This window comes from Sparus aurata, chromosome 2 (assembly GCF_900880675.1).
Source record: "Sparus aurata chromosome 2, fSpaAur1.1, whole genome shotgun sequence".
In the NCBI taxonomy this organism is placed as follows: Eukaryota; Metazoa; Chordata; class Actinopteri; order Spariformes; family Sparidae; genus Sparus; species Sparus aurata.
Genome location: NC_044188.1, coordinates 22347022 through 22369345, shown reverse-complemented (window position 1 = coordinate 22369345; position 22324 = coordinate 22347022). Strand labels below are relative to the sequence as shown.

The window sequence follows — 22324 nt, the reverse complement described above, 5'->3', positions numbered from 1 at the left end:
TAGATGTAATCAGTTACTCCCACCCCCTGCATGTTGGTGGGTTGATTTGACTTTTACACTGTATGTTACAGCTGCTTGTTTCATTCATGCACTGAAACTTTTGAATACATGTTCTGGAAAGTGTTACTTGTAGATTAAACAAATGCATCATCATATAGATTACAAATGAATAGAATATTACAAACAGTTTTATTTTTACATTTCTAGGCTAGGTCTTGTAATATGACTCATAGCTACTGCAGGGTGGCAGGAAGTGTCTCAGGAACCTTCTTGTGGCTGTATGTGTTTACAGTGTCCTCAGATGTTATCACAGGATCACAACAGTCTTCTCAGAGGAGGGAAGTCTCCAGACTCTCCACCTACCCTCACGGGCCTGGGAGTTTTTTGATCGAGCTCTCTGGCAACCAATTGATAAAATGTTCTCCTCTGAGGGCGGGAATAGGGAAATTTATGATTTTTCTCGGAGGAGGGACTTCCTTCAGAGCGGCAGTTGGATGGCAGGCAGCTGCTGGGCTGACACGTAACTAAAGTTAAAGGTGCTACGGAGGCCTCGGCGGAGACTTGAGGTTCTCACTTTTTGCCCTTTTGGCGTCCCCGAATTTGGTTGGAAAAGTCGAGGCGTGCACGGGGAGGACCGGAGACCCGGGCAGGAGTCGTCGGACTCGGATTGAGCTGCGTTTTGAACGTCGCGGAGCAGTTTGACGTGAAGTCAGCCGAAAATCTGAGCGGCTACTTTGAAGTCGCAGCGGAGAGTCGCGAGTGGATGTGGCTATGCTAAAATAATGTCTACATCGGGAAACGTTCGCGCATAACTCGTATTTTTCAGCCTGGAAATGCTGGGGGACTGAGAGGAAGGCAGGAGGGGAGCGGAGGACCAGGAGGTGGAAAAAAAAAAAAAAAAGAAAAGTTGAGACCGAAGTTTCCAGCAGCAGAGACGGGGTTTTCTCGTGCAGACAGCGGGGAGGGGTGCGGGTCCAACATGGGAAACGGGGTGTGCTCCCGGAGGCAGCGGAGGATCTTCCAGTGTCTCCTGCTGGTCACCGTGGTCTGCGGGACGATGTACGCCGGGATGATATCGTATGAGATGCACAAGCAGCTCAAGAGGACGGAGACGATGGCACTGAAGTACCAGCAGCACCAGGAGGCACTCTCGGCTCAGCTCCAAGGTAAACACAGTGACAGTGTTGTGATTGAAAGGCTGGTCCGTCTCCGCGCAGGTGACGGAGTTGAGCGTGAGAGCGAACGTCACGCCGGACTCCACAGAGAAAACCGCGATTTTGTTGTTGTCGTGCTCACTCTCAAATGGTTACAACTTTTAACACTAACTTAATGACTCAGTAGGATTCACAACAAGCTATAGTTCAATTCGGCGCCGTAACATGTCACAATGTCCTCCTGTCAGCCTGACCAAAATACTGTCAGCCTGACCAAAAGACTAAGCGGGTGGTGGTTGAAACTGCATCAATAACTGCACTTATTTTGGGTGCGTTTCAAATGCAAGAAAGACTCCACAGAGGGTCCTCTGAGACTGTCTGCCATCTGACCTGACTGGACTGTAACTACACTGTAGCTCACCAGTGATTTACCAAGAGCCTGTCTTTGACCCCTTGACCTCAACTTGCCTTCTAATCTTGTGATAAATCCAGGTTATGGTGTGAGGGGATTGGGCTTTAAAGTTTAACAGAGAGTTCATTCTGTTGGACAGGTCTTCCTGCATTGCATAGCCCCACTGTAACACTGAAACTAGACCACAGAAACTCTACCCATTTTACTGCTGACTAAAGGCTATAACACACAGGCACACACACTTAAACACACACCTGGTACTGTGTCCCAAGGCTAACCTTAGCAGCATACAAATACCTTCAAGTCAGGGGACGGTCAGAACATCTGCGTCTGGCAGCCACATCTGGAGGAGCAGATGAGTAAACGAGGGCACAGTCACCTTGGTTTCAAGCAAAGAATTGTTAAGTTACGATATTTAAGTCTTTTCTCGCCACCCTGTCCACAGCCTAAGCCTTAATGCATTGTTTGAACTTGAGATACATAAATAAGCATTTTGTGTTCAGTCACATTTTTGCAGAAATTCAAATGCAAGCAAACCTCTTTTGCAGCATTAACCATTAATATATGATGTGTAGTTGGTTTGTATATATGTTAAAAATGTTTTTAAAATGGGTACTGATAGCAAGTCGTAGTTCGGGCTAAAACGGATGTCTATTTTCATGATCAGTTTGCTTATTGGGCTGAATCTTGTCTTGATTGATCAACTAACCATCTGTTCTGTGAAACGTTAGAACATCTTGAAAAATACTGCCTGCTACAATCTCTTGTCATCAATTGGCTTGCTTTGTTTAGCAGCCTGTGTTTGCTTGAAAAGACTAAATACATAAATCAACAATAAACTGGTTATGGATGAATTTGCTGTTGCTCTTAATCAGTGAATGGAATTTATGGCTTCAGCTCTAGTTTCAGTGTTGTGTTTTTAAATTTTGATATGGACCGGAGATTGTTCTTAAATAGCATCCGTGGCTTCCTGTCCTGCATTGTTAAGGTCTGTTGGCATTCAGCCACCAGTTATTTAGTCATAGTCATTAAACATTATGGCTACCAGTAAAAACTGCAACGTTCACACTTGGAAAATCAGTAAATCCTTTTGTATCATTGCCATGTTTGGAAAATACTGACACACTCAAATTAGTAGGCCAACAAAATGTTGTCTTGTGTCACTCCTTAAATGTTCGTATTACAAACTCTAACTTCAGGAATTGTCCCGCCTCTATAGAAGATTAAACATTTGTCCTGTAGTGACCTTTCTGATTTTCTCCCTACACATAAACACTTAAACACACAGTGCTGAGCTGACAGGATGTGAGGTTTCGTGTCATGCCATTATGCCATGAGTTTAAAATTAACAGCTGGGTGGAGAGCCCGCTCCTCCTTTGCTTCATGTGCGCAAAACAAGGTTCGTGCCCACATAAGGGAGTCAAATAGTGTCTCAGGGTTTTAGACCATGGACCTGTTAATTTAATACAACCTTTGATCCACCTAAACAGCAGTCAGAATCACTTCCTGTCATATGCAGCGCGGTTCAGCAGACCTACCATGTAGTTTTCCTTAAGCTCATACCAATCACATTTACATACACACCTACATAGGCTCTGTTTTCATGTCAAGCACTCTGTGACAAATTACATTGTTTAACAAAAAATAAGACCAGTTCTTAGACTAAGGGAGTTGGGTCAGGGTGGACAGCTGTCCCAAATTTAACAAGGTAAATGAAGAAAGGCATTGTTCATCTCTCACCTGTATCGTATATCAGTTTACCTCAAGCTAAACGGCCTCCTATAGTCTATTTTAGGTTGGCGTTGCACAAGTGGCTCCTATTTCGTATCTCTCAAAATATTTTTGTATCCAAAAACAGTAAGCGTGACAATATAATATGACAGTCTGAATGAAGTGGGTACTGCTTATCTCCATGTGCATCGCTCCACTTATGAACCACACCCTTACTTTTATGGAGAAGCGATGGATCATTCAACCAATCACAAGGCCCAAGCCACTTGATATCCACACAGCTGACTGTTGATTGCTGGTTTTTGTGTCCTATATTTAGAGGTGGGCCATAGCTCGGGGGCTGAGAGCCAACTTTATTGATTCACTGTTGCCCACTTTAACCACAGGCGGGCAGTTGTCAGTCATTTAAAAGAATCAACTGGCACTTTGTGGTTTTGTGTCCTCTCTGACAAATGTGTCACTGTGATTTAACACCCCTTCACTCCCTCATACACTGGTAACCACTCATTGTTTGTATGCCATTTGAGAAACATTAATCAAATGAAATAATTGCAGCTGTCTCTAAATGAGTGTTGTAATATTTTTTTCAGTATCGCAACTGTTTTTGCCTGTTGATTATCTTAATGAACACTCTAGTGGGAACAGATGGAATGGTTTGTTTTTATCCACGAGACAAAAGGAAAAAAAAATGCTGTTGTTCTTTGAGTTACAGATGCAATGACTCAGATTTTGTCAGGTTGAGTGCCGTCTCAGCAATAACTTCAAGATGGGATGACTTGAAAGAGAGAATTTGTAGAAATTGGTATTGGTGCCCACACAGTATCCGAGAGCAACGCCACTGTTCTATAATAATGCCAAGGTTTCTGTAACAAAATCATCAGATGTAATGCCAGATGAGCTAACTAGCTTACCTCAACTACAGTTAGCAGAAGTTAGTGGTTCTTTTAGCAACAAGTTATGCTATCTGTCCATTAGTAAGCTCTGTAAAATACAGAAAGTTAAGGCAGGAAGATAATAGGGAGATAGAAGGAATACTAGAGAATACTGTGACCAATTCCGTAAAGTGTCAGGCAATTCTTCCAGAAGATCCTACCCGCCCAGCCAAGGTGCATAAAACAAGTACAAAGTACTGGGGCACAGAGTCAGATTGAGGAAGACACCATTTACCCTACAAATCGGTGCACGAGCAACATGATTTTGAAGATGCTGTAAAGGTAAAATTAAGATTTATTTTGTTTACTGGGGAATTGGTCAGGTTGTTCTGCAGTCTCAGATGTCAAAAATGATCTCGCTTCAACCTTCATCTTCAAGTCCATTATTTGAGGAAAAGAGTTTTTTGCTGGGTTCCCACCTGTCTGAGGTTTCTCAGATTAACAGAGCTACAATTTCAGTGAAAAAGACATCTGAGCTGTGAAAACTCACACCCCCGTGCTTGCATCTTCTGAGTTACCTTTTGTGCAAAAAAGAAAAACAAATCAGTAATTTTTGTTTTATGCACAGTATGTACAGTATAAATATGGGTTTGCAGGGTATAATGGTACCTGTGTGGGTTATGTTTACCAGTAGGAGGCAGAAGGAAAGCCACAGGAATTACCATGAGAGGCACAAGTTTGAAAGCTGCAATATGTTTCAGTTTTGATAAAATATTGTGAAAGGGGGCAAAGGAATTGCCACCACCAGGCTGTAACCACGTGCCTGTGAAGAACATAGAATCAAAATGAGCTGAAATAATAAAGCAATATGCTTGTCAGACGTTTCACAGGACTCTTGCACTTACAATGAGAAACCTAAGAACTAGAGCTGTGAGAATGGTTGATACCCATCTACCAAGTAACACTGAAATCGGTGTGGTGAGAAAGATAACACACACCCAAACCACAGTCTGTTCACCCTGTTGCCGTCTGACGAAAGATTCGGACGTATCCGCTGCCATACCAGTAGACGACAGAGCAGCTTCTTTCCTCAGGCTGAGACTTGTGAACTCAACAGTCTACGATAGTAAATAGCAAATAGAAATGTCATTATACAAACTTAATTGCATAATACCAATTAAATGAATCATGAATCTTGTGATTAATATACTGTAAGTTGCAGTACATGTTTGAGACAAATGCTGTGAAGTAAAAAGCCAGGCACAGGTCAAGACACAAAGGAACCACAGTGTGCGTTATTAGAATTACCTGAGATCTGTGTTGAATCTCACTCACTCTTAGACTGAACTGCTCTCCTGTGTTTGTATGTGTGTACACAAGATGTGAGTGTGAACACACACACACACACACTCCTCAAACAAAGCCTTGTAGCCTAATTCCCTGTGTGATTGATAGTATTCACAGTCCACAGCACTTTGCCAACCCCAACCAATAGGCGAGTAAAGGTCATTACCATAGAGAGCTCCCTTGTTCTCTCTTTGCTGATGTACTTTTAACTGCACCTTGAGGGAAATGTTTCATTGGTCTGTGGGGGAACCCTCACACAATAAATGTTCATTCCCGTGCCCACTGAGGTTTGAATGAGATAAGGGTAACTGTAAAATGAATCAGTATGTGTTTGGAGGCTCTAGGGAATGTTGGTGATAGCGGTCTGTTCTGCTTTACAATTTTTACAGTGGAGCATTCATGGATGACTGATGGACTCTGAAACACAAGCAGATGATGGTGCAGGGTTAGGGTTGTTTTCAGCTGAATATTTGTGGAAGAGATTTTTTGAAGTCGCAGTTTGGAATGATTTTAAAGAGAAATAAAAGACAAACAAAGATAAATACAAGTATTATTTGTTTTATTTGTATGTTTTGCTTTCTCCCCTCTTTGTCTGTTACTGTTATGTTTTAAAAAATACTGAGATTTTGTTTGAAATGTACCATATAAGTATTGGCTTTGCCCTGTGGCACTATTAGTAGATTTGAATCACTCAAACAACTTCTTAGACTGTCGCTTCTTTGTGGGTGTTGCCCTGCTTGTCCCCTAGAGAGAGGGTGTGTGTGTGACTGGAGGGGCCTGAACTGAGCTAAATTTGGAGTAGAATGGCCTCATCTTTGGCTTTTTTCACTGTTCACACTGCTGAGAGGGCACAGGGCCTCTAACAAGCAGAAGGAAACATCCCTAATCTCATGTAGCTAGACATCCATCAGATCAAGCTCGGAGTGATGTGAAGAAAGTCATTCTGTCAGTTCAGATATCAAAAGAAAGAATTTGAAAGGCACATTTTGAAGTTTGTTGAATTCCTGCCAATATAAAAGTGAAATGTTTCTTTTAAACAACCTTATGAAGAGAAGTTATGACCATTAGAAAGCCTGTGACAAGAATCTCACATCTGTAAGCCAATGAACCAGACGGGACAGATCAGAAAGGTATTGGCCTTTTTATATGGAGATATATCTATTCATATGAATAGCAATATAATCCAACATCATGAGGCTTGGGCCAATATTAGATATTATAGAATATGGCAGTACAACCGTGTCAGACTAGCTGCACTATTTGCAGGCTGTTCTGTTATGTTTGCAATTCATTCTTTGCACTTCAGTCCAAATTTAAAGGTTATTATTTAATACTATTTTGTAGGGGTATCATGGTTCTCCAAATCCCCAATTCAATTAGATTTTTCGATTTCATGGTCACGATGCGATTTGATTCTCTGATCTTTATTTAGTTTTTTTTTTTCTTTTAGCACAGATGGCTATGCCCTTTTAGACTAGTATAGGATCATTGGATGTATGCCATGATAACTCACTATATCTTTTAATTTTTATTTCAAAACTTGGTCTACATGGTGTCATGAGTGATTTAATCTCCATTTTGCGTTAGCAATGTACTACACCAAGGCCTTTCTGTCAAAATAAGGTGGTCCTAACATTAAATCTTGGGGCCCTCCGCATGTAATCATGGCTAAAGAGAAAATACCAGTTGCAACATCTACAATCTGACAAATACGCCAAAAAGGGCTGCATCAGATATACCAGTTCACTGCTGAGCTCTGTTTATCAAGATGCCAGGATCCACTGTATACCGTGTCCTGGTTTCAATTCCAGTAAAATGAGAATGAAGCTGTCTCCGGCACCTGCATTTTTTGAAAAGTCATTTGTGAGTCTGAGAAGGGCAGTGTCTGTACCATGATTTTCATAAAAGCTTTATTGTCTCACAGGGCTGCCTGAAGCTGCCGTTAAACTTTCTGTAAATATAGAGATCGAGGCCAGTTTTGTTGAGAAGAGGCTTGATACTGGCTGTCTTGAAATAGTAAGTGACATAGCCCGAAGAAAGGGAGGTGTTCACTCTAGAGCATACAGGGCAAACACATCCCAAACATCTGATAAATATTAAGACACCATAACATCAGTGGCTGAAAATTGGACCATTGGGTGAAAATTATGGACCTGATACCTTAAATGTTATGAGAAAGGCTACAAAGAAAAACACCTCACCACTAGATGCATTTAATGATTTAAGAGTAGTCGGGTTTTAAGGCACCCACCAATATTGGAAAGAGTTTTGGGAAAGGGCCTATATAAATATTTGACTCTCACATTCTTATCCAGATTATAATGTGACATCAACAGTGTCTTCATCTGTTAATAATCCCCTTTTGTGTTTCTCCACCGACACTCCCCCCACCTGAACTCTATTATGTATGTGTTTTGTTGAGCCAAGGTGAGAGACGTAAAATCTGGCTTTTGTAGGAATAACAGTATTTAGAGCGGAGTTACAGAGAAATTCAAACCCATTCAATATCAGCAGATCTGGTTTCACAGCCTCGGGCAGAGAACAGAAAAGAAGACTTTGCAGGCGTTTTCTCATTAAAATGTGAGAGTGCACACACAGATTTTATATGCAATTTCAGTCAGGACTATGGTGTCAAAATGAACACAGGAGTGATCCGAAACAAGCAGTTACTCAATTGATTAGTTAAGTTGACACGTGTATAAAGACGGATGATTCTATGGTTAATGACTTGGACCCAGAACATGTTTATAAAAGTCAGATAAAGCAAGCACTTTTAAACAAGAACAGTCCACCATTGTTGTTGGTTGGCATTTAAAACACTCATTAAAAACAACTCCTAAACCTCCCCTATTGCTATGTTTCAGTCAGTGTTGGAGGTTACAAATTAAACTTCTAGCGTACGACCTCAAAAGCGTTTCAAGTGCACAATGCCAAAAGTGAACCAAACACGCAGCATATGCACACTAATGCTACATATCAGACATCATGTCTGGAGAGAGGGTTGTCTGACATCTCACAATGATGACAACACACATGGGAAGGGACTAGGGTGTGTTTGTAGACTGAATGAAATGTTCACATATCAAATATAGAAAGTGCTGTATTCAATGTACAATGGAATCGTTTTTTTTTTTCTTGTAATTCTTGTAAACTCTTGCCAAAGAAGACTTAATTTTGTTCCAGTCAGCCAAGTTTTATCTTCACTTTTTGTGTCTGGCACCTGGACCGCTTTGAGGTCGGAAGTTGGGAGTTTGAGACAGGAAATTCAGTCCTCCACGATGACCAGAAGGCAGCATTAGTCTGGGCCGACTAATAAAATAATGGAACTTGGAGCAATGATCTGATGTAGCGCAACCATCACTGGGGCTGTAACCATGTCCCTGTTAAGAAGACATGTTCCTACATTACCAGAGGCTTAAATAGTTCCATTAGCTAACCAACAAGCTATTGAGGTAATCGGTTTGTATTTAATGTTTGTCTTTCTTTTAGTTGAGACATCCATTAGTTACCTTATAAAACCAGAATTCCAAGTCTGTCTCATTCTTTCTCTTACAGTGTCTGTGTGTGTGTGTGTGTGTGTGTTTTCTTGACTGTCTCTTTCCCTTCAGTCTCTCCTCGTCTGTATATTTATCTTTGCACTCCCTCTCTCATCTGTGTGAGCTTTCCTCTTGTTTCACTCTGCTTCTCTTTTTTTGTCCACTTCTTCTCTGTTGTTACAGTCACGTCTACCTCCTTCACTTTTTCAACCTTCCGCTTCTTGATATCTTGAATGAAATTCTAAAGAAATTCTGCATATCTAAGAGTTTATCTCAGAATCTGTTGAGTTGGCACTCAGAAGGAGGAACAGCCACATCATCAGTTAGACCGCCCAGCCCCCCAACCCAAAGGCAGAAGAGTCACACAGAGAAGAAACTGGAGGAAGAGATGACTTAGTATTCACATACCAGGTTGTCTTGTTCTGGAGGGGTTGTTTTCTTTTACAAGATGGGTGATTTAGAGCTGGCACAAGACCACAACAAGGGATTAGTGCCAGAACACATGGTAACTCAATGATGATTTAAGCATTGGTGTACATTTTCATATTTAATTATTGCGGTAATGGATTATTTGAACAAATGAACTGAGGTTATGGTCACACAGTGTTTATACGCAAAGTGTTGATGATGGCAGCTACTGTTATTGTCAGCCACCAAAACAAAGAAACTTACCAGCCAATTTTGAAAAGAAAACAAATCAGACAAGGGAAGTTATTGAGGTGAGGTACTATTATCTACTAAATACATTTATTCTTATATCTAAATGCACATATAGAACATCAATGAGCTGAAAGTCTTTTTTTCGCTTTTACTGTGCATCCTCATGTGCAAACGAAATGGCCTTAAAACACTGATGGAAGGGAACTAAGTAAATGTACTTCGGTACAATTTTGAGATACTTTGAGTATTTCCATTTTTTGGATCCTAAATATTTTCACTCCACGACACTTTGGTGGCAAATATTGTACTTTTTACTCTCTATGATTATTTCATAACTTTAGATACTTGTTACTTTTCAGATTGCATGTTGCATCAGAGCAAAATCAACCCATGTTTAAAAGAGTTTTATTTAATTTACAGTCTGATGAAAGAAAAATCCAAACATTCCAATAATCATAAAAAGAAATGCTAAATATTCGATCTAAGAATGGGCCAGGCCGATAATTGGTCGACTCATAGTGTACAGTATACATGTATGTGAAATATATGTATAATTTACTTGTATTTATATTTTGAATCTGAATCATGAAAAAGTGTCCTTGAATAAAAGTCCATATTTAAACTGAGTAACATGTATATTCACTTTCATAAGAAATTGCTAAGAAGAGATTAATGTTTTATAAATCTATAAGTGTAAGTTTTGAATGTATTAAATGTGAGCATGACCCGTTTAGATGTTTACTGTTCAAATTGAATCATTCAAATATTTTCCCCCCTTTCCTTCCATTCATCTTCCCCAATCTTCCTTCCTCGTGTTTCATTTGGTTTTTGTTACCAACTCCAACTCACTTCTGCCAGATTATGTACAAACAAACGCACACGCACACTGATCACACTGATCCTCAGCAGTCTGTTTGTCTAGACTATTCAGGCTCACAGGAGGTTTCTGGAAACTTCACCCAGTCAACTGCCTCTCAGTGAGGCTTCATTTGGATGAACAAAAGCCAGGATGGGTAGAGCAGGGGAGATGAGTTTTGACAAGAAAGGGCCTGCAGCGTGCAAACCTGCCATTACTAAATTATCTGGTACATTGTTTGCTTGTGTAATTAACTGTTGTGTCTGCTTCAGAACACCATGTTATGCTGTGTTACTGTATCTCTGCGGCTACAATGACCCCAATTCCCCACAGGGATTATTTCCGTTTCATTGGATTCCATCTTGAATCTGATGAAGAAGGCAATAGAAGAAGAATGTGTGTGAGAATGTGGGGAGGACAGCTGGAGAGATTAGAAGTGAATGTAAGAGCTAAAGCAGGATCTCATTTCAAATAAAGTATATGTATAGTATAGTATACAGTTATAAAAGAATGTCAGGGAATATTTTTCACCACGAATTATGTTCACATTATTTACCTCTCAGACTGCTTCACAAACTCTCCTGTAATCACCTGTATTTCCTCATGATTTTACTCGTGGCAGACACCACCCACCAGCCACAGAAGCAGCCTGAACCGCACCACAGTAGTAGTTTACAGTGTGTAAACGCCTTTGGACCACCGGTCTTGTGAGGAATACCACAGCTTCCTGTCGATGGAGAAGCTGTCATGTACTCAGATGAATAAATATCACACCTGGCTCCCGCATCAGCCATGAAATGCACATCCGCTTTCTGTCTAAAATGAAGTGTCACAGTTTGTGACTGTATGTTTTGTGCAGTGTACATATTTGTGTTCAGTCTCTCGTTTTGTTTAGTTTACCGTCTGCCTGGCCCAAACAGATTTCACCAAACCTCCGTGTTTTCTCTCCCCATCCCTCTCTTCCCCTCCATCTCTTTCTTTACATGTTCAGTGGTGTACGAGCATCGCTCCAGGTTAGAGAAGTCTCTTCAGAAAGAGAGGTTAGAGCACAAAAAGACCAAAGAAGGTGAGAAAAACATCACTTAGCTCTGACTTTTGAAGGATGTCTCCATTCTAAGGGGCTGTGGGGAATTCTGATTAGAGACTTTTAATAAAAGCCTGGATGACAGTATTATTGTAGGTCACTTTGGACAAAGACTTCTGCTAAATAAAATGTGTAATTGAACGTAATGTAATACTGGTTTTAACTCCATCTGTAGGATCACAAAAAGTATTTTACAAGGGAGCATATGCCATTTGTCTGAAGGAACTGAGATGAGTCTTTGTTTTGCAAGAAAGTAGAATGAACCTCAACTTTTATGTCAGCATCATAGTGTTGTATTCTTCATCAAATCAACAAAGCATTGTGTTTCTCATATGTCTTTGGTGAAAATTAAATAATTAATTCAAGAAAAAATATAATGGGTTGATCCATGCTGTTTCTCTTTTCTAGATTATCTGGTTTATAAACTGGAAGCACAACAGTCGCTCAACAAAGAGAAGGTGTGTTTCCACATAATTACCCGCTCTGCTCTGACTATCATCATGTATGGATATCTTGTACAAACCGTTTAATCCATCTCTAATTGCCTGACCTCCATGTTTTTCTGTTTGCTTGCGTTGCTTTGTTAATTCGTAAAGTGCTTTGTAGCATAACTTTGTGTTTTGAAAATCACAAGGCAAATGCTGCTACATCGCCCCCCATCAGATATAATTAATCTCTCCGCCATTATCTGTTGTAACAGTACCATTAAGCCTGGCCTACAAAGCCATCCGTTTCATTTTTTGTTGTGATTGTTTCTTTTATGCTCAAACAGCAAGATGCCAGCAGCAGATTGAACTCTCTACAAGTGCAACATCAGATGCTGAAGGTACTGATCATTAGAACAAACACAATCTTATCTCGTCTATTTCTCTGACTGAACCACGCTACATCCTCCCTCTCTTTGATGTAAAGTTGATCTGTTTGTCACTTTTGCTGTCACGAGTGTATGCTTTTATGTTACGTAAAAACAACCCCTAGATCATATGATGACGGCTCTTCTTCTTTTTCCTTTTGATCAGAACCAGCACGACGACCTGAAGAAGCAGTATTACGAGCTGCAGGACCAGCACCAGGTTCAGGGCGAGGACCACAGCCGGCTGCTGGACGAACACAAAGAACGCTACGACAAACTGCAGCAGGTCAAAGAGGTGGAAATCGGTCAACTCAAAGGTACTGATGGTCTCTCACCCTCTCTCTCTCTTACACACACACACACACACACACACACACACACACACACACACACACACACACACTTCTTGTCATATGTACTGTATTTTAACGCCACTCAGTTGGACACACGTATCATACAAATGCAATGTAGTGTTTTGAAGTCATGACATCATCAAACATTCTTTGTCTCCATCTTCTGACTTTATGAAATACTGCATGTCTGAAGCCAAGTCTATGTCCTTTATGAGCAGATGCTTGGTTCTACACTATTTAGTGTCTTACATTTCCAGCCTCATCACTTAAAATGACTTACTCATAGACAAAATTATGAGGCCACTGCTTCAGGCAGGTATATACTGACAAGTGGCACCAGGGTTTGTAACGCGACTCGTAAGGATAAAAAAATACAAGCGATTCAAATTATTTTTCAGTAGAATATTGATCCTGTTTAATGCATTTCCTGTTTAGATGCATGCTTTCTGTTAACGTGTTTGCTGTTTCCGCTCTGTGGCAGATAATGTATATAACTTGAGGGAGGAAAATAAACAGCTGAGGAAGGCTCACCATGACATCCACACACAGCTACAGGATGCACAGGTGAGACTAAATAAAAAAGAGAATTGTCTTCTGTCCGTTTGTCATCTTTTAGTGTGTAGAGACGCAAAATGTTGCCATCTGAAATTTGAAATGCTATCTGCTTCTCTGAAATAGAAGAAATAAGTCACTCATGCAAATGTGACAGCAAAATTGGAAAAAAAAACACATTGACTTGGCTTGAATGCTTACTTCAGCTGTAAAATGTGAAACTTTGATAAAAATAAACACGTAATTTATGCTTTTTGGTTTCACATTTGTGTTCAGGTTCGCCATCAGGACCTGAAGGCGGCGCACGACCACCTCGCACTGACGCTAGAAGACCACAAGAGTGCACTGGCTGCAGCTCAGGTAGGACAGCAGCAGCACAGAGAGGCAGGCTGACTCTTTACTTCAGTCGGCTGATTGATGCTGGACTGCTGCACCACAAGTGTTTTGGTCACATACGTGTTTTTTTTTCTCCCCATCCAGTGTTGCTAATTTAATTGGAAGATTTAGACCTGTAATTTATAGAATGACTGGAAAGTTGCCCGGTGTTCGGGAGTTTCTGTTCCCTCCCTGTTTCCTCCCAGCCTTATCTTAACTTTTGCTTTCTTAATAAAGCAGCAAAAATATTTGATGCAGTGGTCTGTAAAATCTCCAGTAGAGAGGAAGTAAAGATGCCAGAGGTTTTGCTTGGTTTTTGGGTAATTATATCAGTTGTTGCTGTTTCCCCCTGAGAGCATCCTTTGAAATGCCCGAATGGTTTATTGAACATTTGAAATGTTCGTTTAAAATGCTTTTCTCCTCTTTGTCTGCATTGATGGATATTCACTCACTATCCTCTCTCTCTCCCTCTCTTGTCCGTCTGCATTTGCTGATGTATTTTAAAGCCTGTCCTGGTTTCTATTGCTTCTGGTTGACCAGGCACAAACACACACACTCACAAACAACTCTTTCCTTCACTCCGGGGGGGGGGGTTTGGTTTAGTCGAGGCTGTCAGAGCAGTGGATCTAAAACACGTTCCAGCCAATCAGCCAGAAAGATTTAATGGAGGGACAAGTGGGGGGGTTAGCAAACATTTCTAGAATTTAGCCCCGGGTCTGGTTAGAAAGTATGTGTGTCTGAATAAAAGGTGGTGGGGCTGATCTATTGTGAGGTCATTTCCTTCCAGTCACTTCTTTTTCCCCTCTCTTCTCTGTATAATTGTGAAGTAAAGTACATTTCCCTTTCTCTCGGCAATCAACAAGGATGCAGAGAGACTAATTACAGTACATTAAACCTGACAGTAGAGGTTGGCATCTCCATGGCTCGCTGCTGCAGACAAGTTGAGAAACAAGAGTGAAGATAAATCCACTTTTAATACCCGAAAAGTAAACTCCGAGTGAGTTCTCCTCCCATAGGTAAAAGGCCCCTTACTTTGTATGTGAACGCACCCTGCAAAAGAAAATATATGTTTTTGGTGCAAACACAAGAAGATCATTTATGACCAGAGGGATTTAAATATGCCGGACTTTTAAGAGATTTATGATTCGCCCAGAATTTTCTTATTGTTCCTCCTGTCGTTATGTCGGTTCTCCTTTAGATGCAGGTGGATGAATACAAGCAGCTGAAGGACACCCTGCACAGTCAGATTCAGAGACAGTCTGAACAAAACCGTGCCCCTCCGCAGCCACAAGCAGCTGCCGTAGCCCCCGAGTCCCACGTTCATGAAGCCCAGCAGGACGAGCCACACAAAGATGAGCCTGCCCACGAGGAACGTCACCAGCTACACCAGGAAACGGAGTCCAAGGTAATGTGGGATTCTATGGGAACACTTTGCTATCGGTGAATATGAAAACACACAAATGTAATTATCTATCTCCTTGCCTCGTCTTCAGTTGGACCATCAAGGGGAGGAGGTGCACGGCCAGCCCCAGCACACCCTGTCAGACAAGGAGGACGATGGTGAGGGAGAGGCCGAGAGGAGAAGGGAGCTGGCGGAGGAGGAGATGGCTCAAGCAGGACAGCCTCAGAAGCTGGAGGAGGACCCGGACCAACAACAGGATGAGCAGCAGGAGGAAGAGGAAGAGCAAGAACCGGAACAGGCAGACGAGAACGCCCTGGAGCGACAAAGGCGCCATCCACAGCCGGTCAGGACTGTTTTAAGACCAGTGATTCTCACCTAAACAAGACTGAGACCCGCCTTCAAAGGATTTCATTTAAAATTAGTTTACATATGGTGTTGTTAAACCTGTTTCAAATAACACTCTTTGAGCTCTGTCACAAACCTTCCAATCTTAGATTAATCATGTGTGTCCTTATATCGGGGACACAGCTACTGCTCAAAGTGGAGTGCTAGTCATTTAGTTGTAATTCCCCAGAATAAATTACAACCTTTCCTCAGTGCTTACCTCTTTGATTAATGACAGCTTGCTCATTATGTGTTGTGCTCGTTGTTTTCTGCTGTCATTTTCATCTATTAAACTTCCCCAACGGATGAATTATGCCCTTCCTCTACCTTTATGTCTCAAATTAGCAAGCACGTCTGTGTGTTTAAGTCGTTCTAATTCTCTACACTCTACAGTACATGCTGTTCCTTTTTGCATCCATTTGTCCTCTCAAAAAAGGGTCCCCATCTGGAGCTGCACCCAGAGGCCCAGCTGCAGCACGAGGCGCACGCCCAGGTGGAGCGTGAGAAGTCAGCCTACGAGCAGCAGCAGGAGCAGCAGCGCCTGGAGGCTCATCGGGCCGAGGAGCGTAGGCAGATGCAGCTGCATCAGGAGGCCCTGCAGGCCCAGAGAGACAGGGAGCTGAAGGAGAGGGAGCAGAAACTGAAGGAGGAGCAGGAGCGAGAGCAGCAGCAGCACAAGGAGGCCGACAAACGGGAGAAGATGCTGAAAGACGAGCATCAGAGGTCAGATGTAAATTAGAATCACAGTCACTTGAAATCAGGCGCACAAGGAGTTTGCCCAAATGACAAAAAATACACTTTCTTACTTAGACTTAAAGGTGTGAAGCAATGCAGATAGATTCAATTTTCATTCATTCATTTTCAGTGTGGAAATACTTCCTGTAAAAGTCCTGCTTTCAAATTTGTAAACATTACATACAGCCCCTGTAACCTATCATCACATATCATGTTTTATTTATCGATCATATTTTGTATAATTACTCAGGATCTGCAAAATAACTAATGTAGTTGAGTAAGAAGTATTTATTTCTGAATTGTACTGAATGAGAAGTATTAAGTCTTCTTGACAAGAAGAAGGTGAAATGATGAACTGACCTACACCTGGTGGGTTTTACCTTCAGTCGTGTTGGAAATAAAGAGCAGCTCAGTCAACCGTGGCTGTCAGCCATTTTCTTAATTATTTTTGTCTTAAAGAAATGTCATAAGGAACCCCTAATAAGTGTTTTATTGATTCATGTGAGCCGGTGATAAAACCTCCTCCCTGCTCACTGGAAGTAGTAATTCGCAGGGATGTTTGCCGCTCTGACTTGAACATTAACACACACATTGACGATCCAGGAGAAAGTCTTTAAAGCAGATGTTTCTACCTAAGGGACAGTTCTACCACACAAATGCCATACAATGACATGTTGTTCTGCTTTGTTGTGGCTCCTCTGACTGTCAGGAAGAGAAGCGAGTACGAGAATATGGACAATGATATTGTTCAAGGAGACGAGGATCATCACAACGATGACGAAGACGGTGAGACAGGTGAGGAGAGATTACCAGTAAAAACAATAAAATCCTGGATGAACAGTCCAAACAGTTTATCATTGCATCCTCTTAAAATACATTTAAATATGTTTTGTGTGTGTGTGTGTGTGTTTTAACAGAGAGAGATGTTCATATGTTACAAGAGGAGGAGGAGGAGAAACAAGAAGGGGATCACAGAGTGCCGCCACATCAGCAGGTGACGCCATCTCTCCATCTGTTCACACGGGCGTCCAAGTCATCTGTCCTTCCTCTCAGCCCATCAGCTCACTTAACATTCACACCAGTGTATCATGTGTCATACGTCCACTCAGCCATCCGTCCACAAACCGCTTCTTTCATCCTCCCTGCCCACTGTCCTGCGCTGGCACATTCGTCTTCCACCTGTCAGTCAAACCCAGCAGTTTATTAAGTCTCCTGAATACCAACAAGGCTATTAATACAACATTACAGTACACTGACTGCCACCATCACTTAATGCTGCCACACAGTCAGTTATTAATCCTCTACACTACAGTCTTAGTGCTTCCTTTTCATCACATCAGTTCCTATATAATATATGTTCCCCACCATCACCCTCTTTTCCTGTGTCGTCTCACCCCGATCTCTTCGTCTGCAGGGTGTCGACGGTGAGCTGGACCCAGAGGACGACCCCAACAACCAGGGAGAGGACGAGTTTGAGGAGGCCGAAGAGGACCAACACCACCACAAGGTCCCAGAGGAGGAAGAGGAGGTGGTAGAAGAGGAAGAGGAGCCGGCAGCGCCAGCCCAGCACAGAGACACACATCCACAACAGCCTGCTGTGGAGGAGGAACTGGTGGTGAGTGATGGGCCGGAGGATGGTCAGACACTCAGAAGCTGCGTTCAGCATCAGTCAAGTAGTTTTTTTACTTACGTGTGTGTGTGTGTGTGTGTGTGTGTGTGTGTTCAGATGGCTGGAAACCCAGATCAACAGGAAGACATGCTGGATGACCAGTACCAGGAGGAAGTGGAGGATGAGGTGTGGAACACTGATGCTCTGACGCACACTTTATATATTAGGAATAAATCTGTAAACAAACTGTATGGCTCACCACTATATGAGACATATATATTTGTATTTACATTATTACTTTCACACAATTCCTTTGTCTTGTTTTTGGTGTCCTGAAGGCGCAGGAGGACATAGCTGGTGGGCAGAAGAGAGAGGAGGTGGAGGAGGAAGGAGAGGATCCATATAACGAGGACAACATGGAACAGGTAGGTTCTTCTGCAGGGAGGCAGACTCAGGAGATCTCTGGCCATTTCCTCAAGGCTCAAGGCATTTGAAATTCTACAGTACCGCATTTTTATCCCCACTGCTCAACTTTCTCTTTTTCCCCAAGTAAACATTCAGGCTTCAATGATTTATTGAGCAGTGGTCAACTATCTAATTTATAGCAAACTATTTTAACACTCAATCACTTTGAGTAACGTTTTAAGAAAAAAAGGAAAATTATTAAATGGGGTTATTCTGGTGTCTTTACGCCTCTACGTGAGTAAACTGATTATTTTTGTGGGTGTGAACAAAAAACGTTTGAGGACATCATCTGGGGCGTTGGGTAACACTGATGGACATGTTTCACGATCATCTGACGGACCAAAAAACACCTTAATCCGTAGATTAACAATTTAATCTACAATGAAAATAATTGTTTATTGCAATCCTACTAAACATTTACCTCAAAAGATCCCCAGGTGGTGCATAGGAAAGTCCCACTGAGTGGTGAAAGTGCCTGTGTCAAATCAAATCAAATCAAATACATTTTATTTATATCACATTGCATCAGTGGGCTTTACAAATCTGTACAGCGAGCAGCATCCTCTGTCCTTAGACCCTCAATTTCAGACAGGAAAAGGTTGCCATCGGTGTCAATATTTTGTGCGCTTTTTGACTTTACAGTGAAACCCCCTGCTTCTGGGTTGATCATCTGCCAATTCATGTTCATGGAAGGAGGTAAGGGACATTAGAAGTCAGTTGTGCTACATACGTACTCTGAAAGTTAAAAAGGTCGATCCTCAGATAAATGCACCCAAGATGAATTCAGAAACTGCCTTCAGACGAGCTGTCAGAACTTCTGTTAGGTTGTTGTGTCACAACTATACAGTCACCATCCCTCCTCACTGGGCTTTCCAGAAGAGACAGGCACTAAAACATGGAAGGCAAAAGGGGGAATAGAGGTGGTGCAGCAGTTAACAGTATGAGAATAATTATGTTTTTTGAACATTGTAAGCATGTCTAGTCCACATTTTCTAGCAGGCACCCAACTTAGAAGTAATTAACCTAAAAATGAGCTAATTATATGTATATACATTAAAGACTACTTGCAGTTTCAATATTCAACCAGGGTGTTTGATGGTTAAGACAGCAGAGTCTTAACAATAATAATTTACACAGCATTGAACGACTGGATGATCCATTTTTATTCCTTGGGGGGCTTCTAAGTGGTCCCTGTCCCAGCTCTAATATGAGCTGAGTGTGTGTGTGTGTGTGCGTGTGCCTCTGTTTTGGCCCTGAAACTTGAACCTTACCCGTGTGTGTTCTGGTAAATGAGAGAGATCAGGTGTTGAGTCTGTTGCGGTGTCATGTCACCATCAGGGCTTGGTTTATTTCATTGGGAAATCTGGATGGAGAAGCTCACACACATTTTATATTCTTTAAATATAAAATGTCAATCAAGTTTTGTACTAGTCCTATTTACACACGTTTGTAAACGGTATGGTATGTTTAGTCGGCCATTCTTAAGAAGTGATGTGATCTCCAGTGATCAGTAATATACAACCCCTCTGAAAACCAGCAGCCCTGCTTGCTGAAGTGTCCTTGAGCAAGACATTTGACTCTTCCTCTTGCTCTCTGTTCGGTAACTGACCCTGACTCCCGACCTCCGTAGACTTAGACAATGACATTCATTTATTTATAATCCCTTGAGGGATTGTTTTGTTTGTCCAGTTAATTTTGTTTGTAATTATGAATGTGTGGATTTGTTTTGTCTGGAGGTCTGGAGGAGTTTGTGGTTGTTCCAAAAGACTTCAGATTTGTTCATCGAATAATTATCATGCAGATGAAACACGTAATTTAAGATCTTATAACTTGAGTTGACGGTGTATCTGAAAGGTTCTTTGTCCTTCCACTTCTTGTACTGACTTGTGTTTCATACTCAGAGCCAGTCACCTCATGAGTGGACATACTTGTGTTTCTCTGTAATTCAAGCTCAGTGGAGCTTTCAGTCCATTCAGCTTCATTCATCCACTCTTGTCCAGTTGTTCTGACGGAGGTGTTTTATCCTGCTGGACCTTTTACAAAAGTGGCTCTGCTTCCATTTATACACAATAGATTTGAATTCCAGTGTGTTACAGTCCTACAGATTGATAAGAAGTAGGAACATGCTAATATGTGAACACCCTCACAAATCTGAGATTTTATAGGGATTGACTTTGTTTTTAAACATTTTTGTGAATTTAAAAAGTTAGCTATGCTATTGCAATGTTTACATACTTGATTCCTTCCTCCGTGTCTAAAATGGCACGTAAGCATGAATTAAAAAAAAAGTCTGACAAATAATATTTCCACAGAAGTTAAATTTTGTCAGGAATTCATGTACGTGTAAAAAATTATCATCTTTTGTATCCAGTATCCAGAATGTGCTTATAAAGGCTAATAAATAGCTGTGTGCTTGTGATCTCCTCCAGGATGAAGTCAAAAACCAGGAGGGACCAAGAAAGGATGGTGATCATAAAAAAGAGGCAGAGAATAACGAGGAAGAGAATTACGAAGAGGAGGAAGAGGAGGCGGAAGATGAGGCAGCTGGTCGAGACAAGGGAACCAATCGGAGGGCGGAAATGTAAGACAGACTTTGAAGACTTTTAGTGCCTTTTCGGTCGCCCCCCATGGAGCCAATCAGGTCTTTCTTCCCCTCGATACCCAGAGGAATAAAACCAGCCATCCGTTCAGAATTCCAAGTAGGAAAATTGGGATTATATGCCTAGAAGATGGGATGCTATTCCAAACACTGTGGGATGGAACTGAGCAGCTTACACTGTGGAAACGGACAGAATTCATTAGGTGGAAATGGAATATATACTGTTTTGTCTGTTTTTATTATTTTACTTTTCTGTCTACTTGCACGTCTGCCTGATTGCCTGATGTGTCTTTTTTTTTTTTTTACCAGGCAGAGAATGTATTTTCATCGTGTGCTGTCTTTGAGTATGTGTAAAGAAAGCAAAGATAAATTATGTTATTCTGATGTCCTCATGTTTCAGACCTTCATATGTATGTTTTTATGCAAACAGTCGTATTCTTTGTAGAGCTCAGATTATTTTAATTTACCTCCTGTCATTCCAATCAATCAAGTCGTTTTCTGTTATTTATTCTTGATTGTAACAACTCTGACAATCGTAAAAAGTTTGTGTCATGATGGCTTTTACCGACTTCTTGAAGCTCATTTGCAGGAGTACTTCCACAGGATGTTTCTACAAATGCCAGTCGAAAGAGACATTTCTGGTGAAGCCGCTCTGTGCTTAAAGTGTCACACTGACATGTGCCTTTCCATTCTTGGAAACCTCTTCTAGGTCTTAGTCATTTTACAGTCAAAAAAGAATTTCAATAGGAAAGGAGAGATGAGAGGAGGCCAGATGGTGCTGAACCTGTCGCGTAGTGCTTCAGCACAGCCTTAAATTGGGGCTGTTTTAATGTTGACTGCTGGTGTGAATTAAATTCACAAACTTCTGCAAAATCTGTAGTCTACTGTACAACGTGCAGTAAAAATAAATGCTGATAATTTGTACATTTTTTCCACCAGTTATATTTGATACAAAACAGTGGGATTTTGATTGTATTGAACCACATTTGTCACATGAGCGGTGTGTGTGTGGAATAAAGAGGTCAAAGGATTTCAGGTCATTGAGCTTGTGTTGTCTGATTCTATACTTTCACATTTTTGAGGACACAATTCAAGCTCTTGAGTCAGTCTTTGGTAGAGAATTAATGTGGGGGAGAAGATGGAAGTATTATTATTATGTAGTGTTAGAAGTTCATTTTCAAATGTTATCTACCATTTAGCCGTTTTGAATGTTCTCGTAGCACGTAAAGCTTTGTTAAGATGAGCTGTAAGAAAACTTCAGAAGAAGAAATAAAAAAATTAAATTTTTTATAAAATTGATTTATTCCTCTATAACTATTTCCTCGGCATTTAGGAAAGAATATAA

General features: G+C 41.3%; 1 protein-coding gene across 1 annotated transcript; it reads left to right on the top strand.

Moving 5' to 3' along the window:
• Window positions 1–393: 393 nt before the first annotated feature.
• golim4a (golgi integral membrane protein 4a) lies at window positions 394–22019 on the top strand. The gene is made up of 16 exons (XM_030404539.1): window positions 394–1166; window positions 11560–11634; window positions 12061–12110; window positions 12425–12478; window positions 12672–12822; window positions 13340–13422; window positions 13687–13770; window positions 14984–15190; window positions 15279–15530; window positions 16008–16294; window positions 17016–17101; window positions 17224–17300; window positions 17721–17921; window positions 18033–18101; window positions 18254–18340; window positions 20810–22019. Exons 1-16 carry the CDS (start codon window positions 980–982, stop codon window positions 20963–20965), a joined length of 2106 nt encoding a protein of 701 aa, XP_030260399.1. The 5' UTR covers window positions 394–979; the 3' UTR covers window positions 20966–22019.
• Window positions 22020–22324: the final 305 nt, after the last annotated feature.

Coding starts and splice junctions, on each gene's coding strand:
- golim4a (XM_030404539.1), top strand. CDS start 980: ATGGGAAACGGGGTGTGCTCCCGGAGGCAGCGGAGGATCTTCCAGTGT. Junction 1,167..11,559: donor ACTCTCGGCTCAGCTCCAAG/GTAAACACAGTG, acceptor TTACATGTTCAG/TGGTGTACGAGCATCGCTCC. Junction 15,191..15,278: donor ACCAGGAAACGGAGTCCAAG/GTAATGTGGGAT, acceptor CCTCGTCTTCAG/TTGGACCATCAAGGGGAGGA.